This window comes from Cololabis saira, chromosome 14, assembly GCF_033807715.1.
Source record: "Cololabis saira isolate AMF1-May2022 chromosome 14, fColSai1.1, whole genome shotgun sequence".
Taxonomy (NCBI): domain Eukaryota; kingdom Metazoa; phylum Chordata; class Actinopteri; order Beloniformes; family Belonidae; genus Cololabis; species Cololabis saira.
In genome coordinates this window covers 26336038-26353578 of record NC_084600.1, presented here as the reverse complement: position 1 = coordinate 26353578, position 17541 = coordinate 26336038, and the positions used below count along the sequence as shown (strand labels likewise).

Sequence of the window (17541 nt, the reverse complement as noted above, 5' to 3'; positions counted from 1 at the left end):
AGTTAATTTATTTCAATAATTCAACTAGAATATGGGGTAAAAGTTAAGGAAAATACGGTACAAATCGTGTCCCGTATTAGTTCAATACGGGACGCAACATTTTTTTCTCAAATAAAGGACAATTCCGTATTTTACGGGACGGGTGGCAACCCAATCAACATAACATGCATGTTTTTGGAGACTGTGCAAACTCCACACAGAAAGACTCGATCTGAAAGAAAGTCTTTCTGCGTATTAATACAGGAGGATGTTATAGAATTATTATTTACATTATGCACGATAGAAAGAAAGAAAGAGGCGGAACCAAAGAATGAGAGCGTCAAAGCCAGACGGACGCTTTTCAGTGACGCTCCGCGGCTGTGACTGGTACCAGAACACAGAGTAAGTTTGAATTATCTTATATTGTATTTCCATATTTAAAAAAAAATGGGAGTGGGGGGTTGTGTTTTATGTTTTCACGTTTTATATTTCAGTTGTAAGTTCAAGGTTTTCTAATCTTCTTTTGGTGTGAGGGGGAAGAGTCGCTTCTGAAGGCTGATTTATGGTTCCGCGTTACACCATAATTTAGGCTTGAATCTGAATCAGACGGTTGTCCCAGTTTAACCAGTCAACCAGAACCAGTACAGCATAGCAACCAGAACCAGTACAGCATACTAACCTCAACCAGATCCGACTACAAACCAGAATCAACTCCGTCTGCTTTGGGTTTGTATCCGGAGCCGGTTCTGATGATCCAGACCCGAGCTGAGCTGCAGATGAAGCTGCTCTTGCTGCTCGGGTGGATGTCTAATGGGACCACATCACCATGGCAACCATCACATTGGTGTCCATGGAGGGTTGGTCTGGTCCCAGACCCGCATTACACTTGGTTCTTCTTGTAGTTCTTGGAGCCAGATAAGAACCTGAATGAAACATCTTATGAAGTCTGAGCAACAGGAACAGTAATGCTGCTTGTCTTGAGTGACTTGGACGAGCTGGACCTTTGATCCAGTCCTCCTGACAGAACTGCTGGGTCTGAGTCAGCGGCTTCAGATGCTATCAGTCCACTGAATAGGAATGTATCATGTGTAATCAGAGCCTTGAATGGTGTGAGTTAGGGATGGGCGGTATGGACTAAAAAATGTATCACGATAATTTATGGCATTTATCCCAATAACGATAAAAATGACGATAAAAAAAATACCAATTCAACTCCACCTTTGTAACTATAAATCTATCACCACATTCAGTCTTTGGAGCCAAATCACTGCTCTAAAAGATACTAAATACTACTAAACTACACCAATTAAATTGAATGAATAAAAACCAATTAAATGAGTTACACCTGTACTGCAAAACTGGAATGACTCAGATCCGCCATGCTTTCTTTCTTTCTTTCTTTCTTTCTTTCTTTCTTTCTTTCTTTCTTTCTTTCTTTCTTTCTTTCTTTCTTTCTTTCTTTCTTTCTTTCTTTCTTTCTTTCTTTCTTTCTTTCTTTCTTTCTTTCTTTCTTTCTTTCTTTCTTTCTTTCTTTCTTTCTGGCTCGCTTCCTTCCTTCCTTCCTTCCTTCCTTCCTTCACGTACGTTGTGCGTGGATTTAACGCAGAACCATAAATCAGTTTTACACAAAAACGTCATCAACGGGAATTTATTGTTTTTACAGCGAGGTGACAAATTCTTATTGTGGGGAATTTTTTTAACGGTTTATCGTGAACGGTAAAATATCACCCATTCCTAGTGTGAGTAGATGGGATACTGTCTACCCGGTAGATTTTTGTCATTATTCTTTGGGTTGATAATGGCTTTCTCAACTACTGCTATTGAAAACGAAACTTAGGCTCAGTAGATGTTTTGTCACTAAAACCTAACCCTAACCCTAAATTATAGCCCAGGACTGTGTGCATGTTTTTGTGAGGGAACACAAGAACACGCAAACTCTACACAGAAAGGCCCTTTCACCAACCCCACCCAGGGTGTGGGCGCCATGGTTATGGGGGAACTAACACACACTTCAGCGTCCCCGGCGGAAATCGAACCCAGGACTTTCTTGCTGTGAGACGGCTGCACTACCAGCTGCGCCACTGTGCGCCTCTTGACCCTAACCCTCACCCTAAACCTAACCTTAACCTAAGCCATTATCAACCCAAAGAATAATGACAAAAATCTACCGGGTAGACAGTGGTCTGAGCCCAGTTCGTGGGTCTTCTAACTTTCAAATTCCTTTCTAGGCTTTGTGGTGGCCACTCCACAACCTTCACCGCGTTGTCCTTAAGCCATTGTCCAGCTAGTTTGAGGTTTCTTTGGGTCATTGTCCGCGTGGAAGACCTGCCCACACGCATAATTGTCGTGATGCTGATTATCTGATGAAGTCCACCCGTCTCACAGTACTGTATGTCAACACCTGCACAAATTCCAGTTTAAGAATAATACCTGGATGGTATATAATTTCTGGGAAAAATTACTAGTCTGTCTCATGTACCATAGAGGAGGAGGAGGAGTTGTTGTTCTTTTTTTGAACTTGTTTAGATGCTGTGGTTTACATAGTAAGTTAAATCCAGTTAATTATAATCCCTTTTGTGATCCAGAGTTCTCCTCAGAACAACCTTCTTGATCAGAAACCTTCTGTCTTGAGACCGGTCACTCCACCAAGGCAACTCAACCTGTGATGTAGGAAACGGCTATCCTACTGGTGTCCTATTGCTAATACTGGGTATCCTGCTACTACCCCACTACCTTTTGTGGTCTCTAGATCAGCATCTCTAGGATGGCACACCCTTGGTGTCAAGCATACCTCCCTGGCCATTCTTTCAAAGTGCCATGGCTATGACATATACCTGCATCCATCGTCTTTTCACGGCGATGCCTCAAGGTTCGGGATTGGGGCCACTTGTTGTACTGTTTGTACGTAGATGACACCAACCTGTAGCTGTCATTCTCTCCAGAAGACCTCAAGGCCTGACTGTGAATCTCAGCTCGTCCCTACCATATTCATAGATGGATCAATGGATAGGTGCTTTATTCATCCCCAAGGGGAAATTCAGGTGTCCAGTAGCCCACAGAGTTAAAACACAACACACCCATACCAAGAGTAAAGATGAAATAATACAAGATAAAATGAATGTATTATCATGTCCAGGCCAGGCCCCTGTGTCAGGATCCATGAGTCCAGACTGTGTGACAGAGACCTGTGATCTGTCTTGTAGTTGTAGTTGGTGCCTCCATCCACGATGATGTTACACGGTTTCAAGAGCAGTAAGCAGGACTTCGGTTTTGGGCCATGGAAGGTGACAGCTGCGAAAGACCACATCATGAAGTCCAAAGACATTGAACGGTGAGATGTTTCTTTCAGACTAACTAGGGCTGGGCGATATGGACCAAAAGTCATATCTCGATATTTTCTAGCTAAATGGCGATACTCGATATATATCTCGATATTTTTTCTGTGCCTTAATTGGGGTTTCCCCCAAAGCATTATAGCATAGCATCTCTGTTAGCTTAATTTTATTCTGAGGCAAACCCTTAAAAAAACAGTCAGTTTTAATACAAAGCCTCGTGCCAAATGTCACACAGGTACATTTATTAACAGAGGTCTGCACAATATCAAAATGTATAAAACAAATGAAATAAAAAATAAATTGCCTGCATATATAGAATAAAAATGCTTCTTGAATAAAATAAAACAAATATCCCTTTCCTGCATAACAATTAAATTAAAATACACTGTGCAATTAATACAATGTAGACAGTAACAGGCAGACTTTTCCACTGAGGTTGCCAGTTGTGCAAATAACAAAACATTTGTGCAAATCTCAAATAAAACATTAAAGTCAATTTGTCACAAAATAAGCTACCGTATATCAAAATCATAAAAGAAAAAAATGTAAAAAAAATATATATATTTTTTTAAATCGATATAAACGATATTGTCTCGTACCATATCGTGTTTGAAAATATATCGATATATATTAAAATCTCGATATATCGCCCAGCCCTAAGACTAACCATGCAGACCTTTTATTCATCAGGTTTTTGCTTGATAAACAACATTGGGCTCTTAAGTGGGTTCAGGTGTTACATAGGTTATGTAGCCTGAACTGGTTAAGGAAAAGGGGTGATCAACATGCATTTAAACTTGTATGAAGACCAGGTGTGAGCAGAGGTAAATGTTGCTGTCTGTTTCATGCTTGTTCCAGGTTAGCGGAGGAGATGAACATGCCCTCCCTGCCAGAGATGTTGTTTGGTGACAACGTTCTGCGTATCCAACATGCAGATGGTTATGGCATCGAGTTCAACGCCATTGATGCCCTGAGGAGGGTCAACAACATGGAGGACTCCGTGAAGGTGGCCTGTGCGCAGGAATGGCTGGAGAGCAGGTGAGACGGAACATGGCAGAATTACAAAAAAAAACACAGGGGAAACAGTTCAAGAAGCTCTCAGCTTAAATAAAACAGACTCATTTGAATGGACTATTAATTGTGTATGACCTATTTAACTGTAAAGGAGCGCTGCATCGTAGGCCACGATGATTCACTTAACCAAAGTAATCTCTGTCGTGAAATGGATCTGTTACTCCGTCCATTCCACCGCTACAGAACATGCTGGACCAAGCACAGCAGGGCGTTCCTACTCTACTGCAGCCATATCTGATGTTTTTAGTTGATGGTAGTCTGGCTGTCACTCTCTCTACGTCTCATGTTTCATTTCTCTGGTTGGTTGTATGTCTGTCCAGAGGCAGTTTCTTAGTCTATTGGTACTGCATCCTGGAAATCAAAGTCAAATCCACAGGAACCAGAACAATTCTATGTGTTGAAGCATTAAAGAATTAGGACGACTGCCAGGCTATGCTAGAGATTCTACAATCCCCCATACTAAACAGACCTGGGATGCTTAACTTGCCTAAAGGCTGAATTATGGTTCTGCGTCAAATTGACACCGTGACGCCATCTTGAACCTTAGGACTTCTCCGTCACTCCATTTCGTCGCGGTGCAGCACCCCCCGCGACCGCTAAGTTGCAATCTTTTCCTGAATGGTTTATCCGACTTTTCCGGTCACAGTGAATGAAAGAGATAAGGACAACTATTGTGCAAAAAACCAAAACAAAAAAAAATCAAACATACACGAAGAAAAGAGCAGTGAAAGTTCACGACTGCTTCAAACCGGAAACTGGAAATGCGTTGCTACCAAGCGAACCAATCACAGCCCTCTCGGTCTGCGTTTGGTCTGTGTCGCCTCGACGCATAGTTACAATTTTTGGGAGGTACGCGTCAGTGACGGCGTCAGCGTCGGCGTGGGTTGCGCGTCGACGCGTACCCTACGGCGTAGGCACGGCGTCGTTTTGACGCAGAACCATAACTCACCCTTACATCAACTCAGGTGTGTTTATACACTACCTCTGATGCTGCAGCAGGGAGTATGGATGAAGCGAGAGGGTGCAGTGGAGAAGAAGCTCTCATGGCCCGACATCTGGCAGGCAGAACCACAACTAGGAAGGTTCTTGGTCCGGGTTGTCTACTGTGCTTTGCCCTGTCTGTGTGACCTCCATATATGCGGCAAAACTGACTTGTCCACTGTACCTGGGGACCGGTTCCCTAGAAAACATTCTAAGAAGCCGTCCCACAGCCGTGGAGAAGGCTGCTACCACTGGCCGCCTGACCTGGGGCTGAAGGCCATTGCAGTAACGAGACGGCTGAAAACAAGCAGCACTGCCTTGAGAGAGGATCAGTTTTAACACGGCGGGGGAGCAGCTCCAGCTCCGGCAGGAAACATGCAGCATCAGACTCAGGACTTAAAGCTGATGTGGGGAGACAGCTCAAGTTCCCAGACTGTGTTACGACAACTTGCTTGAGGCCGGAGGCAGTGCTGACATCAGTTGTTACAAAGCAGGCACTGACGGAGTCCACAGTTCCCGAGCTGCCAAGAGGAAAGTCATCATGGAGGCAGTTGAGGCGACCTCCAGGTGGCTGGAGCTTCAGAGGAGTCGGGGTGTTTCCATCAACATTAAAATTCCTCAAATTGGATCAGTGAATAGACAATACACATAATGGAAACATGACTTCATTAGAGATTTTGAAAAACTGGTCACATGATGTATCAAAAAGCTTCTCATAGTCTTTTCTACAGGAACTGTCTCCTCGGCCTTGACGCAGCCGGTCAGCAAGAGAAGTTCCTGCCTCACGTATCTCTCCAAAGGTTTTGGACTCGTTCTTAAGTTGCTTCTGCATAAACAACAACCTTCTAGAAACCCCTCAGACATGGCCCTCTCCTCCATATAAGCTTGTGATTTGTGACTCGTTTTGCAGCTGGGGAAAAAAAAAATAATGATGGCGAGAGTCGTAGGAAAGGAAATGAACCTGCCACAATTAAAGAGGATCCGGACATCCATCAGCATCACTTTTGGAGGATATTGGAGGAGAAATCTTGTCTGTGTCATATAATATGACTTAATGGAAACAGTCATTATTTAGCTCCATCAACGGTTCAAAATCACTTGATCACTTTAGTTGAAGCCAAAACTGTGCTGGAAGCTCACCTTCTGACTGTCTGGTTTCAGAGCGGACTCTGAACACTCCAAAGAGGTGGTGAAGCCTTACGACTGGACGTACACCACAGACTACAGAGGCACGCTGTTGGGAGAAGCTCTGCAGATAAAGGTGGGCCGTGTTTCTGGTCAAACATCGACTCTGGTGACGGTGCTGAGAATGTAAGACATTACCAGTTTAATGTTGTCTTGTTTTTGTGAAGGTGACTAAAACAGCGGAGCGCATCGACATGGAGAAGCTGAAAGCCCGGGAACAGATCATGTTCTTTGAGGAGGTGTTGTTGTTTGAAGACGAGCTGCATGACCACGGAGTCTCCATGATCAGTGTCAAGATTGTAAGTTAATAACTGAGAAAGGAAAGAGAAGGAGGGGTGATGGGCACCGCCCAGTGAATCATGTTGGTGTCCCCCTGCAGCGTAGCTCTATAGCAGCATATCTGCAACGAAGCTATGTTTGAGACGAGCTGCTCTAGTCTTGTCCTGTAGCTGCAGCTAGGACTACTGACCCTAACACACTAGAGTTTACACTAATTAGAGGCTTTACTAAACAGAAAGGTTTTAAGTTTGGTTTTAAAGGTGGAGGTGGTGTCAGCATCCTTAACCCAGATTGGAAGTTGATTCCATAGTAATGGTTCCTGATAGCAGAACGCCCGCCCTCCAAATCTACATTTGGATACTCTAGGAACTACGAGTAAACCTGCACTTGGAGAGCGGAGAGCTCTATTAGGAACATAAGGAACTATTACAGTAGGTCTTATTAGGCCGCTTTGGGCTTTATATGCAAGTAATAACATTTTGAATTGGATTCTTTGTTTTACAAGGAGCCAATAGAGAGAGGCTAACCCTTGTTCATTCTTGTCAGAACTTGCGCTGCTGCATTTTGGATCAGCTGGAGGACATTCAGAGAATTACTTAGACATTCTGCTAATAAAACATTACAGTAAACTAGTCTAGAAGATAGAAACGTGTGAATTAGTTTTTCAGCATCACTCTTGGAGAGGATGTTCCTAATTTTCTATATATTACGGAGATGGAAAAACACTCTAAAAAACCTGATTAATATGCTGTTTAAATAATAAATCCTGATTTAAAATAACACCTAGGTTTCAAAACGGTCTAAACTTAAAGGGGACCTATTATGGCAATTACTACCTATTTTAAACAGGCCTTGAATGTCTTAAAAACAAGCTTTTGATTTTTTTTGCTAAATAAATTAGAAATTCAGCCTCTCAGCCATGTCTTTATCATCCCATTCTCTAACCTCATTATCTATGAGGGATTCTGAGTGGGCGGGGCTATGATAATGAGGCACTGTGCTGATTGGCTGCCTGAATGACGCGATACACCGCTACGGAAAAATGCCGGAAGCTCCGGCTGGCAGAGTTAGTTGTGGGCGTGGTTTCACGCATCGGAGGCCAACCTATGTAAATCGCTCCTGTCGTTACGTAACGACGGGAGCAGAATCTGAACGGCTCGTAGAAGTCACATCACACTGGACGGCTCATCCGGGCGGCTGAACAGACACTGCAGAATTTGGTTGCTTTCCTCCTTCTCTGAGTTGGCAGGTTGAGGGGAGACCCCTTTATAAATGTTAAAGCAAGAAAAAACGTGTTTTTCATAATAGGTCCCCTTTAAGTTCTGTCCAAACCCCAAGTCACTGCTACTTTATCGGATTTTCTTCTTTTAGCTACCTCCAGCTGCTGCCTTTTGGTGATATATATATTTTTTTAAAGAAAAACATGTTTGGGGTTTGAAAGCAGAAAAAATGGTGCGCATGTTTATTTGCATACAGAGCAGGAAGGTCAGATCTGATCGCTGCAGACATGTGCACGTGTGAATGAATGCTGGACAGCTCTGGGCAGAGTTCTCAGGATTCATGTTCATACCAGGTCTGAACAACTTACTCAAGGTCTTGGCAGCTCATTTATGCCCTTCACTGGTTCATGGTCTTATCTGCAGTCCTGCAGCTACCTTTGACGAGAACTGTGCAGTTTTCCAGGTGGACACACCAATGTATCTGCAGAGAAGGACAGAGATGACCCATCTACTTTTTAACAGACGAATACTCAATATCATAATGTTGTACGAGAGCATCTGACTGGCAAATCTTGTTAAGGTTGAACATGTTTATGTTTATTAAGGATCCCCATTAGCCGACGCACAAACGCCAGGCTAGTCTTCCTGGGGTCCTATTTAAAAAGTACAATATAAACAACAATACACAATAACATACAATTCCAGTTACAAAACATACACAGATCCAATTGCAATTTAAAAAGAGAAGAAAAAGAAAAGAATAAATCACAGTTCCCAAAATGATAACATAACACTATTAACTCTCCAATCTAAAAAATGACTTAACATGTTTTTTGAATGATTTCTTGTTTGGAATGCTCCTAATATTTAAAGAAAGAGTGTTCCATGATGAAATTGCTCTATATACAACAGTGTTTTTCATTTAATTAGTTCTTGGTAATGTAAGTTACCTTGAATTGAGTTCCCTGAGTTGAAGCTCTGGTACTGTAATGATGAACATCTGCACTATAACTAATCTGATTTGAGAATGCAGTGGGATGCCTGCTATGAATAATGTTTCGAATAAATAATAATAAACTGGTAGATAACCTATGATTCACCTTCAGCCAACTGAGACAAGAATGCATTCGGTCAACACTAGATCTATAAGAACAATTAAGAGTAAGTCTAGCTGCCCTATTTTGAACTGTTTGTAACTTTGTTCTGTGTTTTTTACAATCCAGAGGGTGATGCCCACCAGCTTTTTCTTGCTGATGCGTTTCTTCATGCGCGTGGACGGAGTGATGATCAGAATAAATGACACACGGCTCTATCACGAGGTAAGCTGCGTCCCATGGAGGTTAGAGGATTACAGGAGTGGAGCCATGTTCTGACGAGTGATGGATGCTGTGCTCCTGGTTTCAGGCTGGAAAAGATTACATGCTGCGAGAGTTCAGCACAAGGGAAAGCAAAGTAGCAGACCTGAAGGTGAGTTAAGAGACAACATGCCAAAACGTCGGCAAAATAAATAATTTGTTCCTGAGCAGGTTATAAAATGAGGTGAGTCCAGTCTGATTAACAACTCCTCAGGACATAGGCCCACATTCCACGGGAACTAACAGGGATATGTGGAGATAAACTGGAAATTTCCACTAGGATAATTATATTTGATCTGAAGTATTAAAATTTAGGTACATAGCAATTTGGTCAGATGCCAGAGGAAGCAGCACCAGTTGTCCTGGATCTGAACCAGTGCTTTCTTCCCAGTTGAGTGTTGGACAAGCGAAGAACTGGTTCTGAGCCAGAACTGGTTCTGAGCCAGAACTGGAGCCGTGTTGCGGGGAAAGACCCACAAGCATCTCAGTGCTCCATGAAAGGAGTCTGGAATCATGTTTTAGTGTGTGATGATTTCGCTTTTTTGTTCCATTTTTGTTATGGACCAATTTATTTTTTCTTTGTAATACAAGTGATTTCCTTCTCTGTTTGTTCCCTTAACACCTGACCTGGATGTGTCCGTCTTGTGTGCAGAAGGTTCCAGCAGCTCTGTTCACGGATCCCAACGAGATCGCCCAGCACCTGACACTGAAGCTGACTGACTGTGAGAAGCTGGAACTACCTGCGATGCAGCCTCAGACATGAAACTGGCAGGAAGGCAGCAGTTCTCACGCCAAGGCGTGGAACGGTGAAAAACAGGACTCTGACATCACCAACAAGAACTCAAACCACCCTCACCACCTGCAGAGCTCCATGGGAACAGTTTATCCTGTTCCTGACTGGAGGGCTTCTTCGGACCCTCAGCAGCATGACTTCAGAACCGTCTCTGTAACTTTAGATTGGATGTAAAAAGCTCACCTTTAGTTTTTTCTTTTTTTTTTTTTTTTAAGTCAGACTCGACACCAGTGTGTTTTTAAGGCGACCTGTCAGTGACCTGTGGAAGCTGACAGGTTTTTGTTTGGAGGTCAACCATCTCAAGATTCTATGTAAAAACCCATCTGGCCCAATACAAGAGGTTTGTTTTGTGTGACGTGGTTTCTTTCGTTTATATGAGGCACGTTCATGTTTCGCTTCAGTTTTTCCAAAATGCTGACAGACTTCTAAAATTTCAAGAGAATAATTCCCCCACTAGATTTATTTACATGTATATTAATTACAAGAATATGAAAATATACATTAAATATTTTTGATCATGTATAAAATAAAATTTTAGATTTGATTTTTGTTTTTCAATACCCTTCCATTAAACGGAAAACACCCACAATGGTTGCTGAAATAACTTCAAATTTAATGAAAATTGACAAATGAATGTCAGATGGATTTTGAATTTTGCTTAAACTGAATCACAATTATTATTTTTTTTTATTAATAAAACTGTCCTGGACAAAAATGATGGGTTTTCAACTTAATATTTAGTTTCACAATGTAGTTAGTCGGATGTTAGTCAGATGTTTCCACAGATGTTCAACAGGATTTGCATCAGGACTCATAGAAGGGCACTTCCGAAGAGTCCAGTGTTTGGTTCTTAGACATTCTTGGTTGGTTTTGCATGTGAGTTTTTGGGTCATTATCCTGTTGGAGGACCCATGACTTACTGAGACCAAGCTTTCTGACATTGGGCAGCACATTTGTCTCCAAAGGACATTCTCCCAGAAGCTTTTTGGTTTGTCAATATGCATGTAGATAAATTCTAGTCTGTTTGTAATGATGTTCTTTCATCATTGGAGTCTCCTCGGTCATCCACGTTTGTTCTAACAGTGATAGATGATCTGATCTGACACTGATGAACCGCGACCTTGGAATTCACTTTGAATCTCTTGAAAGTTGTTCTGAGCTCTTTTGTTTCCATTCTGCTCTTCAGTTTGTCATCAGTTGTCCTCTTGTGTCCATGTCCAGGGAGGTTGTCTACAGTCCCGTGGAGCCTAAACTTCTGAATGAAATGTCCAACTGTAGGAGGAGCAACCAGCTGCTTGGAGATGGTCTTCTAGCCTTTACCTTTAACACACTGGTCTAGATGTTCTTTCTGATTTCCTCAGACAACTGTTTCCTTTACTGTCTCTGGTCCATGTTCAGAGAGGTGAACACAATGATACCCAACAGCAGTGGGACCACTTTTAACCCTTTACATCAGAAGTGTCCAAAGTTGGTCCTCGAGGGCTGGTATCCTGCAGGTTTTAGATGTTTCCTTTCTTCAACACACCCTGAAATAAATGGCCGTCATTAACAGACTTGTACATACATGGTGACACACTGATGAGGACCATGAATAGGAATCAGGTGTGTTGATGCAGGTACATCTAATACAGGCCCTTAAGGACCGACTTTGGACACCTGATTTAAACATTCCGACTGACTTGAAAACGTCTGAAATGTTCACTGTGGTCACAGTATTTTACATCTTTTCAAGGAATAACAGCTACACTGTCCAGGTCAGTTTGATTCATTTGTTCAAATGATTCAGTTGAACAGCAATTTTAAACCAGTGTCTGATTTTTTTCTTTAAATGTATTTTTAATTAATCAATGTTCAGTAAATTGTCTATCATTACTTTTTTCAGTTTCCAGTTATTTAAGTGACCATTGTGGGTTTTTCTTTCTTTAATGGAAGGATACCAACAAATTTCTCCATTTGGGTACATTTAAGAATAACTTAATATTTAAATTACTTTTAAGAATAACATTTTAGAAAATCTGATAGTTCTGATGGTTATCGTTTTTTAATTATTTTAGATTTTCTTTGAATGTATTTATAGAAGGATGTGATTTATTTATTTCAGTAAAAGAATCATTGTGTGTACTATGATAAGAGTTTAAAAGCAGACAAAAAAATTAAAGAGACACACAACATATAAAAAGAATAAAATGGATGAAATAAAATAAATAAATGCAATACAGTGCATTGAGGGTCTAAAACAAAGAATTGTAGGAACATGAAGGTGGCTCTTTTTGAACCTGCTAGAACTACTGATGCTGAACTGATGCTGAACTCATCAGCAGCTCCAGAACCGTTTGTGTTCAGTTTCAGATGAAACTGTAAAATGCTGTGTAGGGTCCTTTCCTTTACATTTTTAAAATGTTCATTAATGTACATTGTCCCCCTATAACAAATAAATGCAAAAGAAAAAAAAAAAGAAAAAATCCATCCATCCATCCATCCATTCATCAATCCAGCCATGCATTCACTCATTCAGTGAGGACCACAATCTATTCATGAAGACTGACATGGACAGCAGACTTTCCTGAACAAAGGAAGGTTTCATAGATGACGATCTGTGTTTTATAGTGGCAAATAGCGTTGTGTGTGTGTGTGTGTGTGTGTGTGTGTGTGTGTGTGTGTGTGTGTGTGTGTGTGTGTGTGTGTGTGTGTGTGTGTGTGTGTGTGTGTGTGTGTGTGTGTGTGTGTGTGTGTGTGTGTGTGTGTGTGCGTGCGCGTGCGCGTGCGTGTGCGTGTGTGTGTGTTTTAAACTAGACCTGGCTGTATGCTGAAAAAGTTATGGAATGACTCTTTAAATGTTGAACATGTGGCCAACTTCAATGTTGTACGCAAATTTAAAAAAGAAAAAGCTTTCTTCATGTGAAACCTAAATACACTGATCTCAAAAAGTCTGTGAACCAGTTTTAGTCTCAACTGAGACATAATTAATTTAATAATTAAATCACACATTTTGTTTGTCTTTAGGCAGGGCAACGCAACGCCTTGAGTCTTGTCGCGAGATCCAGCGGGATCGGCGGTTACTAGGCAACAAGCCGCTTTGCAACCGTGCAAGTCGGTAAAGTTATACTAGTTGTGAGGACTTCGGATGATTTAAAGACGATTTAATTAACTTAATGGAGGTAAGTTTGGCTCTTAGATACTTTGATATGGCAATACAATCATATAGAATATCTATATAGAATCCGTGAGAATTCAATAATGCATTTTCAACCATTTTAAGCTAAACGTTAAACACTGATTTTGGTCATATTGCTTGTGATGTGTTCATGGTCATCTAGACTATATATCACAAGAGAGTAATTATTATAAAATCATATTATGGGCTGATTTAATGAGGTTTAATGAAAACAATCGGTGTTATATATCACAAGTTTTATGGGTGTTGAATTCATTAAACCCCATTAAATCAGCCCATATATATGATTTTTTAATAATTACTGTTTTGTGATATATAGTCTAGATGACCATGAACACATCACAAGTGGTTTGACCAAAATCAGTGGTATGTATCACAAGTTTTATGGGTGTTGAATTCATAATATCCAATATTATCCAATATCAAACCAATTCAACCGCGGTCAAATATGACTAAATCAAATACACTGTTTTATTTATTCTATAACAAAGGTAAACACTGTAGTGGCCATTGTGTCTTCACAATATTCATGCTATAATAAATAATGTGTCTTGGTGATGTATAATAATAATACAAAATTAAAAAAAATAACAAAACCAAAAGAGCCGCCTGAATTCTGCTCGAAACAGAAAACAAAAAAAAGAAATAAAGAAAAACATTTACCCTGGAACGGTGACGGTTATTCTGTGTGTGAGTGTGTGTGTGAGTGAGTGAGTGAGTGAGTGTGTGTGTGAGTGAGTGAGTGAGTGAGTGAGTGAGTGAGTGTGTGAGTGAGTGAGTGAGTGAGTGAGTGAGTGAGTGAGTGAGTGTGTGTGTGTGTGTGTGTGTGTGTGTGTGTGTGTGTGTGTGTGTGTGTGTGTGTGTGTGTGTGTGTGTGTGTGTGTGTGTGTGTGTGTGTGTGTGTTGTACAGACCTTGATGAAAAGCTGGTGATGACTGTTAATTTGAATCAGGTGTGCTGAAGCAGGGTAGCGTCTACATTTGACATGCAGGACAGTGTTCCCTGAGGACCAGGATTGGGAAACACTGGTGTAAAGAACAGTGGCAAATTAAAAACTATCCATTTGTATTGAATTTGAGCGTTTCTTCAATCTTATATTAATATAGTCATGGAATCTCTCTCTCTCTGAAGATGTACACATGTATTTGTGGACAGTTTTAAAAGATCATTGTCAAATTAAGTGATCATGTGACTGCAAATATAAGCAGAATTATAACTTGAGTCAGGGGTGTCCATCGGTTGTCTTCAAGGCCACTGTCTTCCCCATTTTAGATACTGCCTTGTATCCACACACCATATTGTAATAAAACGTGAATGTTAGCTCATTATGAAGGCCTACAAAAGTCTAATAATGACACGTCATTTGTATCATGGTGTATTGAAGGAGGGAAACATCAGGTTAAATGATCAGTGAATGGGGGTAGGACTAAATAAGTTTACACTTCTTCCTACTCCTTTTTTGGCACCTGTATATCAAGTTAGCAAGTTTTAAAGGATGAAATTCTTTGTTTTGTTTTGTTGTTGTTTTCTTGAACTTCTCATGAAGTGTTGTTTCTTTTTTTTTACATGTACAAAAATAAAATAAATCAAATCAAATCAAATCAAAAACATCTAAAACATGCAGGACTGCGGTCCCCGAGGACCGACTTTAGACACCCCTGCTTTAAGTGATAATTAAGACGCCTCTTTTTATTTCACATAGGCGTTTTGTCTATTCTCTACAAATATTTTTATGCTCTGCTTACAGGAACTGAGACTCTCTGGAGAGGACTCTTCGGAGTCCCTGGAGGAGTTTCAGATGGTCCTCAGAGAGCTCGATGCGGACAAGAGTATGGACAAGATCCGGGTGGAGTATGAGAAACTCATCCTTCCCCTGAAAAAGTCTCGAGAAAATGAAAAGAGGTTGATGTCCAAATGCAGGGAGCTCAAAGCGGAGATTGTGTCTTCGTCAACTAAAGTGGCAGCTGCTCTGAAACTGTCTGAGGGAGACGAGGCAACAATAACATCACTGAAGAGTGTATGCCGCATTTGCACCACATACTATACTTAAAGTCTTCTTTTTTTGTTTGTTTTATTAGGTCAACATGGGAACTTGTCCAGGACCTGTACAAAATTAAAGAACAGATATAAACACGGATTTAGGATGGGACACTTCATATGTTATGAACTCATTTAGGTTTTGCAAGTAATATTTTTTTTTCTTATGATTTAGGAGCTGGATAAAGCTTGGCAGATGGTTGATGCTGCTCATGATAAAGAGAGAAAGGACAGTGAAATCATCAGGAATATAAAAGAAGATGTTTCAAATCTCACCCAAAAAAGTGGACAGAGGTGAGACCGTTTTCCCTTCTTCATGTCCTCACTTCTCATGGTGGAAAGAGATTCAGAAATCTTGGAACATTATGGAAAGTGAAAATATTTTTAAATATTTGTAAATATTTTCTTTCATATTTATTTCTTCACATGCACTTTGAACCCAAAACACTTTTTTTCTTGACAGCTTAATTTTATTTATTAATCTACTTCCATTTTCACATTTCACACCTGCAACATAATCGCTTTGGTTATTTTCTCAGCTGTGTCGGTGTCCCTCTGCAACGTAGGTCTATAGCAGCATATTAAGGATGAAGCAACATTTAAGATGAGCTGCTTTAGTCTTGTCCTGTAGCTTTTAATGACAATATTTTCAATTTGTTGAATTATATGGAGTTATGGCAGCCACATATACGATTCTTTTTTGTAAAGTAAAGTTTTAAGTTTGTGAATTTAACTTTTTATTGTAGTGTTACCAAAGGTTTCCACAGAAACCCCTGTCCATGTGGTTCAACATTGATTCAATGTGAGGGATCAGAGATCTCAGATGTCCAACATGTTCTCTTGTCGTTTACACATTGAAATTCCTCTAGATTTCTGGAATGGTTTAATCGTATTCTACCCTGTAGGAGCATAAATATACTTGTCCCTCCAGTTTTTCTTGGAGGAGCATAATTTAAAACATTTCAAGGATTGTCTCTTCCCAAGGACTCATTGCTTTGTTGATATTGCTTTTCGATCAACTCATGTTTAAAATCACTTGCTGACATCATCTGTATAAAATAACATAATTAGTTTTCTTTCACCAGCTCGCAAGCTCTAAATTGCTCCATACCAACTTTTTTTAGACTGTGTTGTAGATGTGAAATGAAGAAATTGATGCAAATTACACTAGGCTGATGAGAAAACATGAAATACATCTATCTGGGTTTTCATGCTGCCTGTAAAGAAATAAAAGTCTAAGTAAATGTAACAATCATTGTCTTATAATTTTCAGTACCATCCCTGATGTGTTTCATTCTAGTTTCTATTATGAACTAAGAGGATGGGTTACAACTGTTATATGCTTTATCCTCAGAGATCTACTTAAAAAGATTGAGGAGTTGACAGAGGAGAGGGATCAGCTGATGAAAACCTCAGAGGATCTCAAAGAAAAACGAAATAAATCCTCTGCAGCCCTGCAGCTGATAGAGACCAAAAGTGACACAGCTGTTCATAAAATTTCCCAGGTGAATATGATGTCTCGCTGTAAAAAGCTGGTTATGCGATATCCCAAGGTGGTTGGAGTTAACACAATGGTTGACTCAAACTGTGCCCTTCACTGTCCTGTGAGACTTTTAATTTTAGTGATTTAATTGTCAGATCCAGAGATCAATGAGTACTTGATTGTAGATGGCCATATAAGTGTATAAGCCATATACAGTAAAGCCAAGTAGCATGACCAGATAAAACCAGCTCTGATGTGGGTCGGATGCTTCTGTTTGTCTGGTTCCAGCTCCAGCAGGACCTTCTGGTGCAACAGAATGAGATTTTCAGAGAAACAAGATTGAAGGAGACACTGGACAAGGAGGTTAAGCAGCTGCATGCTGGCGTGGAGGCCAAGATAAAGGAAGTCAAAGCTCTGAATCTGAAGGGCCAGCAGAGCAGGGAGGAGCAGCAGAAACTGGAAATGAAGCTGAAAGACCTGAGGGTGAGCAGCACATCGGGATAATGCATTCTCATTATTAGAGCCATGTAAAAGTCAGTACCCCTGTGGCAGGGTGGAGGAGCTGCAGCCACTCAGGCTGACGGGACACAGGTGTGGCCCGTCAACCTCTCCACCCTGCCAGCCTTATAAGGGAGAGACAGAGAA

General features: G+C 40.7%; 2 protein-coding genes across 2 annotated transcripts in view; both read left to right on the top strand.

Annotated features, from left to right (window-relative positions):
- The first annotated feature begins 311 nt into the window (after window positions 1-311).
- tiprl (TIP41, TOR signaling pathway regulator-like (S. cerevisiae)) lies at window positions 312-12636 on the top strand. Its single transcript, XM_061740248.1, has 8 exons — window positions 312-381; window positions 3183-3310; window positions 4173-4352; window positions 6531-6630; window positions 6722-6853; window positions 9277-9372; window positions 9458-9520; window positions 10061-12636. Exons 2-8 carry the CDS (start codon window positions 3207-3209, stop codon window positions 10169-10171), a joined length of 786 nt encoding a protein of 261 aa, XP_061596232.1. The 5' UTR covers window positions 312-381; window positions 3183-3206; the 3' UTR covers window positions 10172-12636.
- A 659-nt stretch (window positions 12637-13295) lies between these two features.
- LOC133459889 (cilia- and flagella-associated protein 58-like) overlaps window positions 13296-17541 on the top strand; it is a 30306-nt gene continuing 26060 nt past the window's right edge. The window contains exons 1-5 of the mRNA XM_061740247.1: window positions 13296-13359; window positions 15124-15393; window positions 15589-15707; window positions 16768-16918; window positions 17185-17379. Coding sequence (XP_061596231.1) covers window positions 13354-13359; window positions 15124-15393; window positions 15589-15707; window positions 16768-16918; window positions 17185-17379 — 741 coding nt within the window. The 5' untranslated portion in view covers window positions 13296-13353. The remainder of the gene's footprint in view (window positions 13360-15123; window positions 15394-15588; window positions 15708-16767; window positions 16919-17184; window positions 17380-17541) is intronic.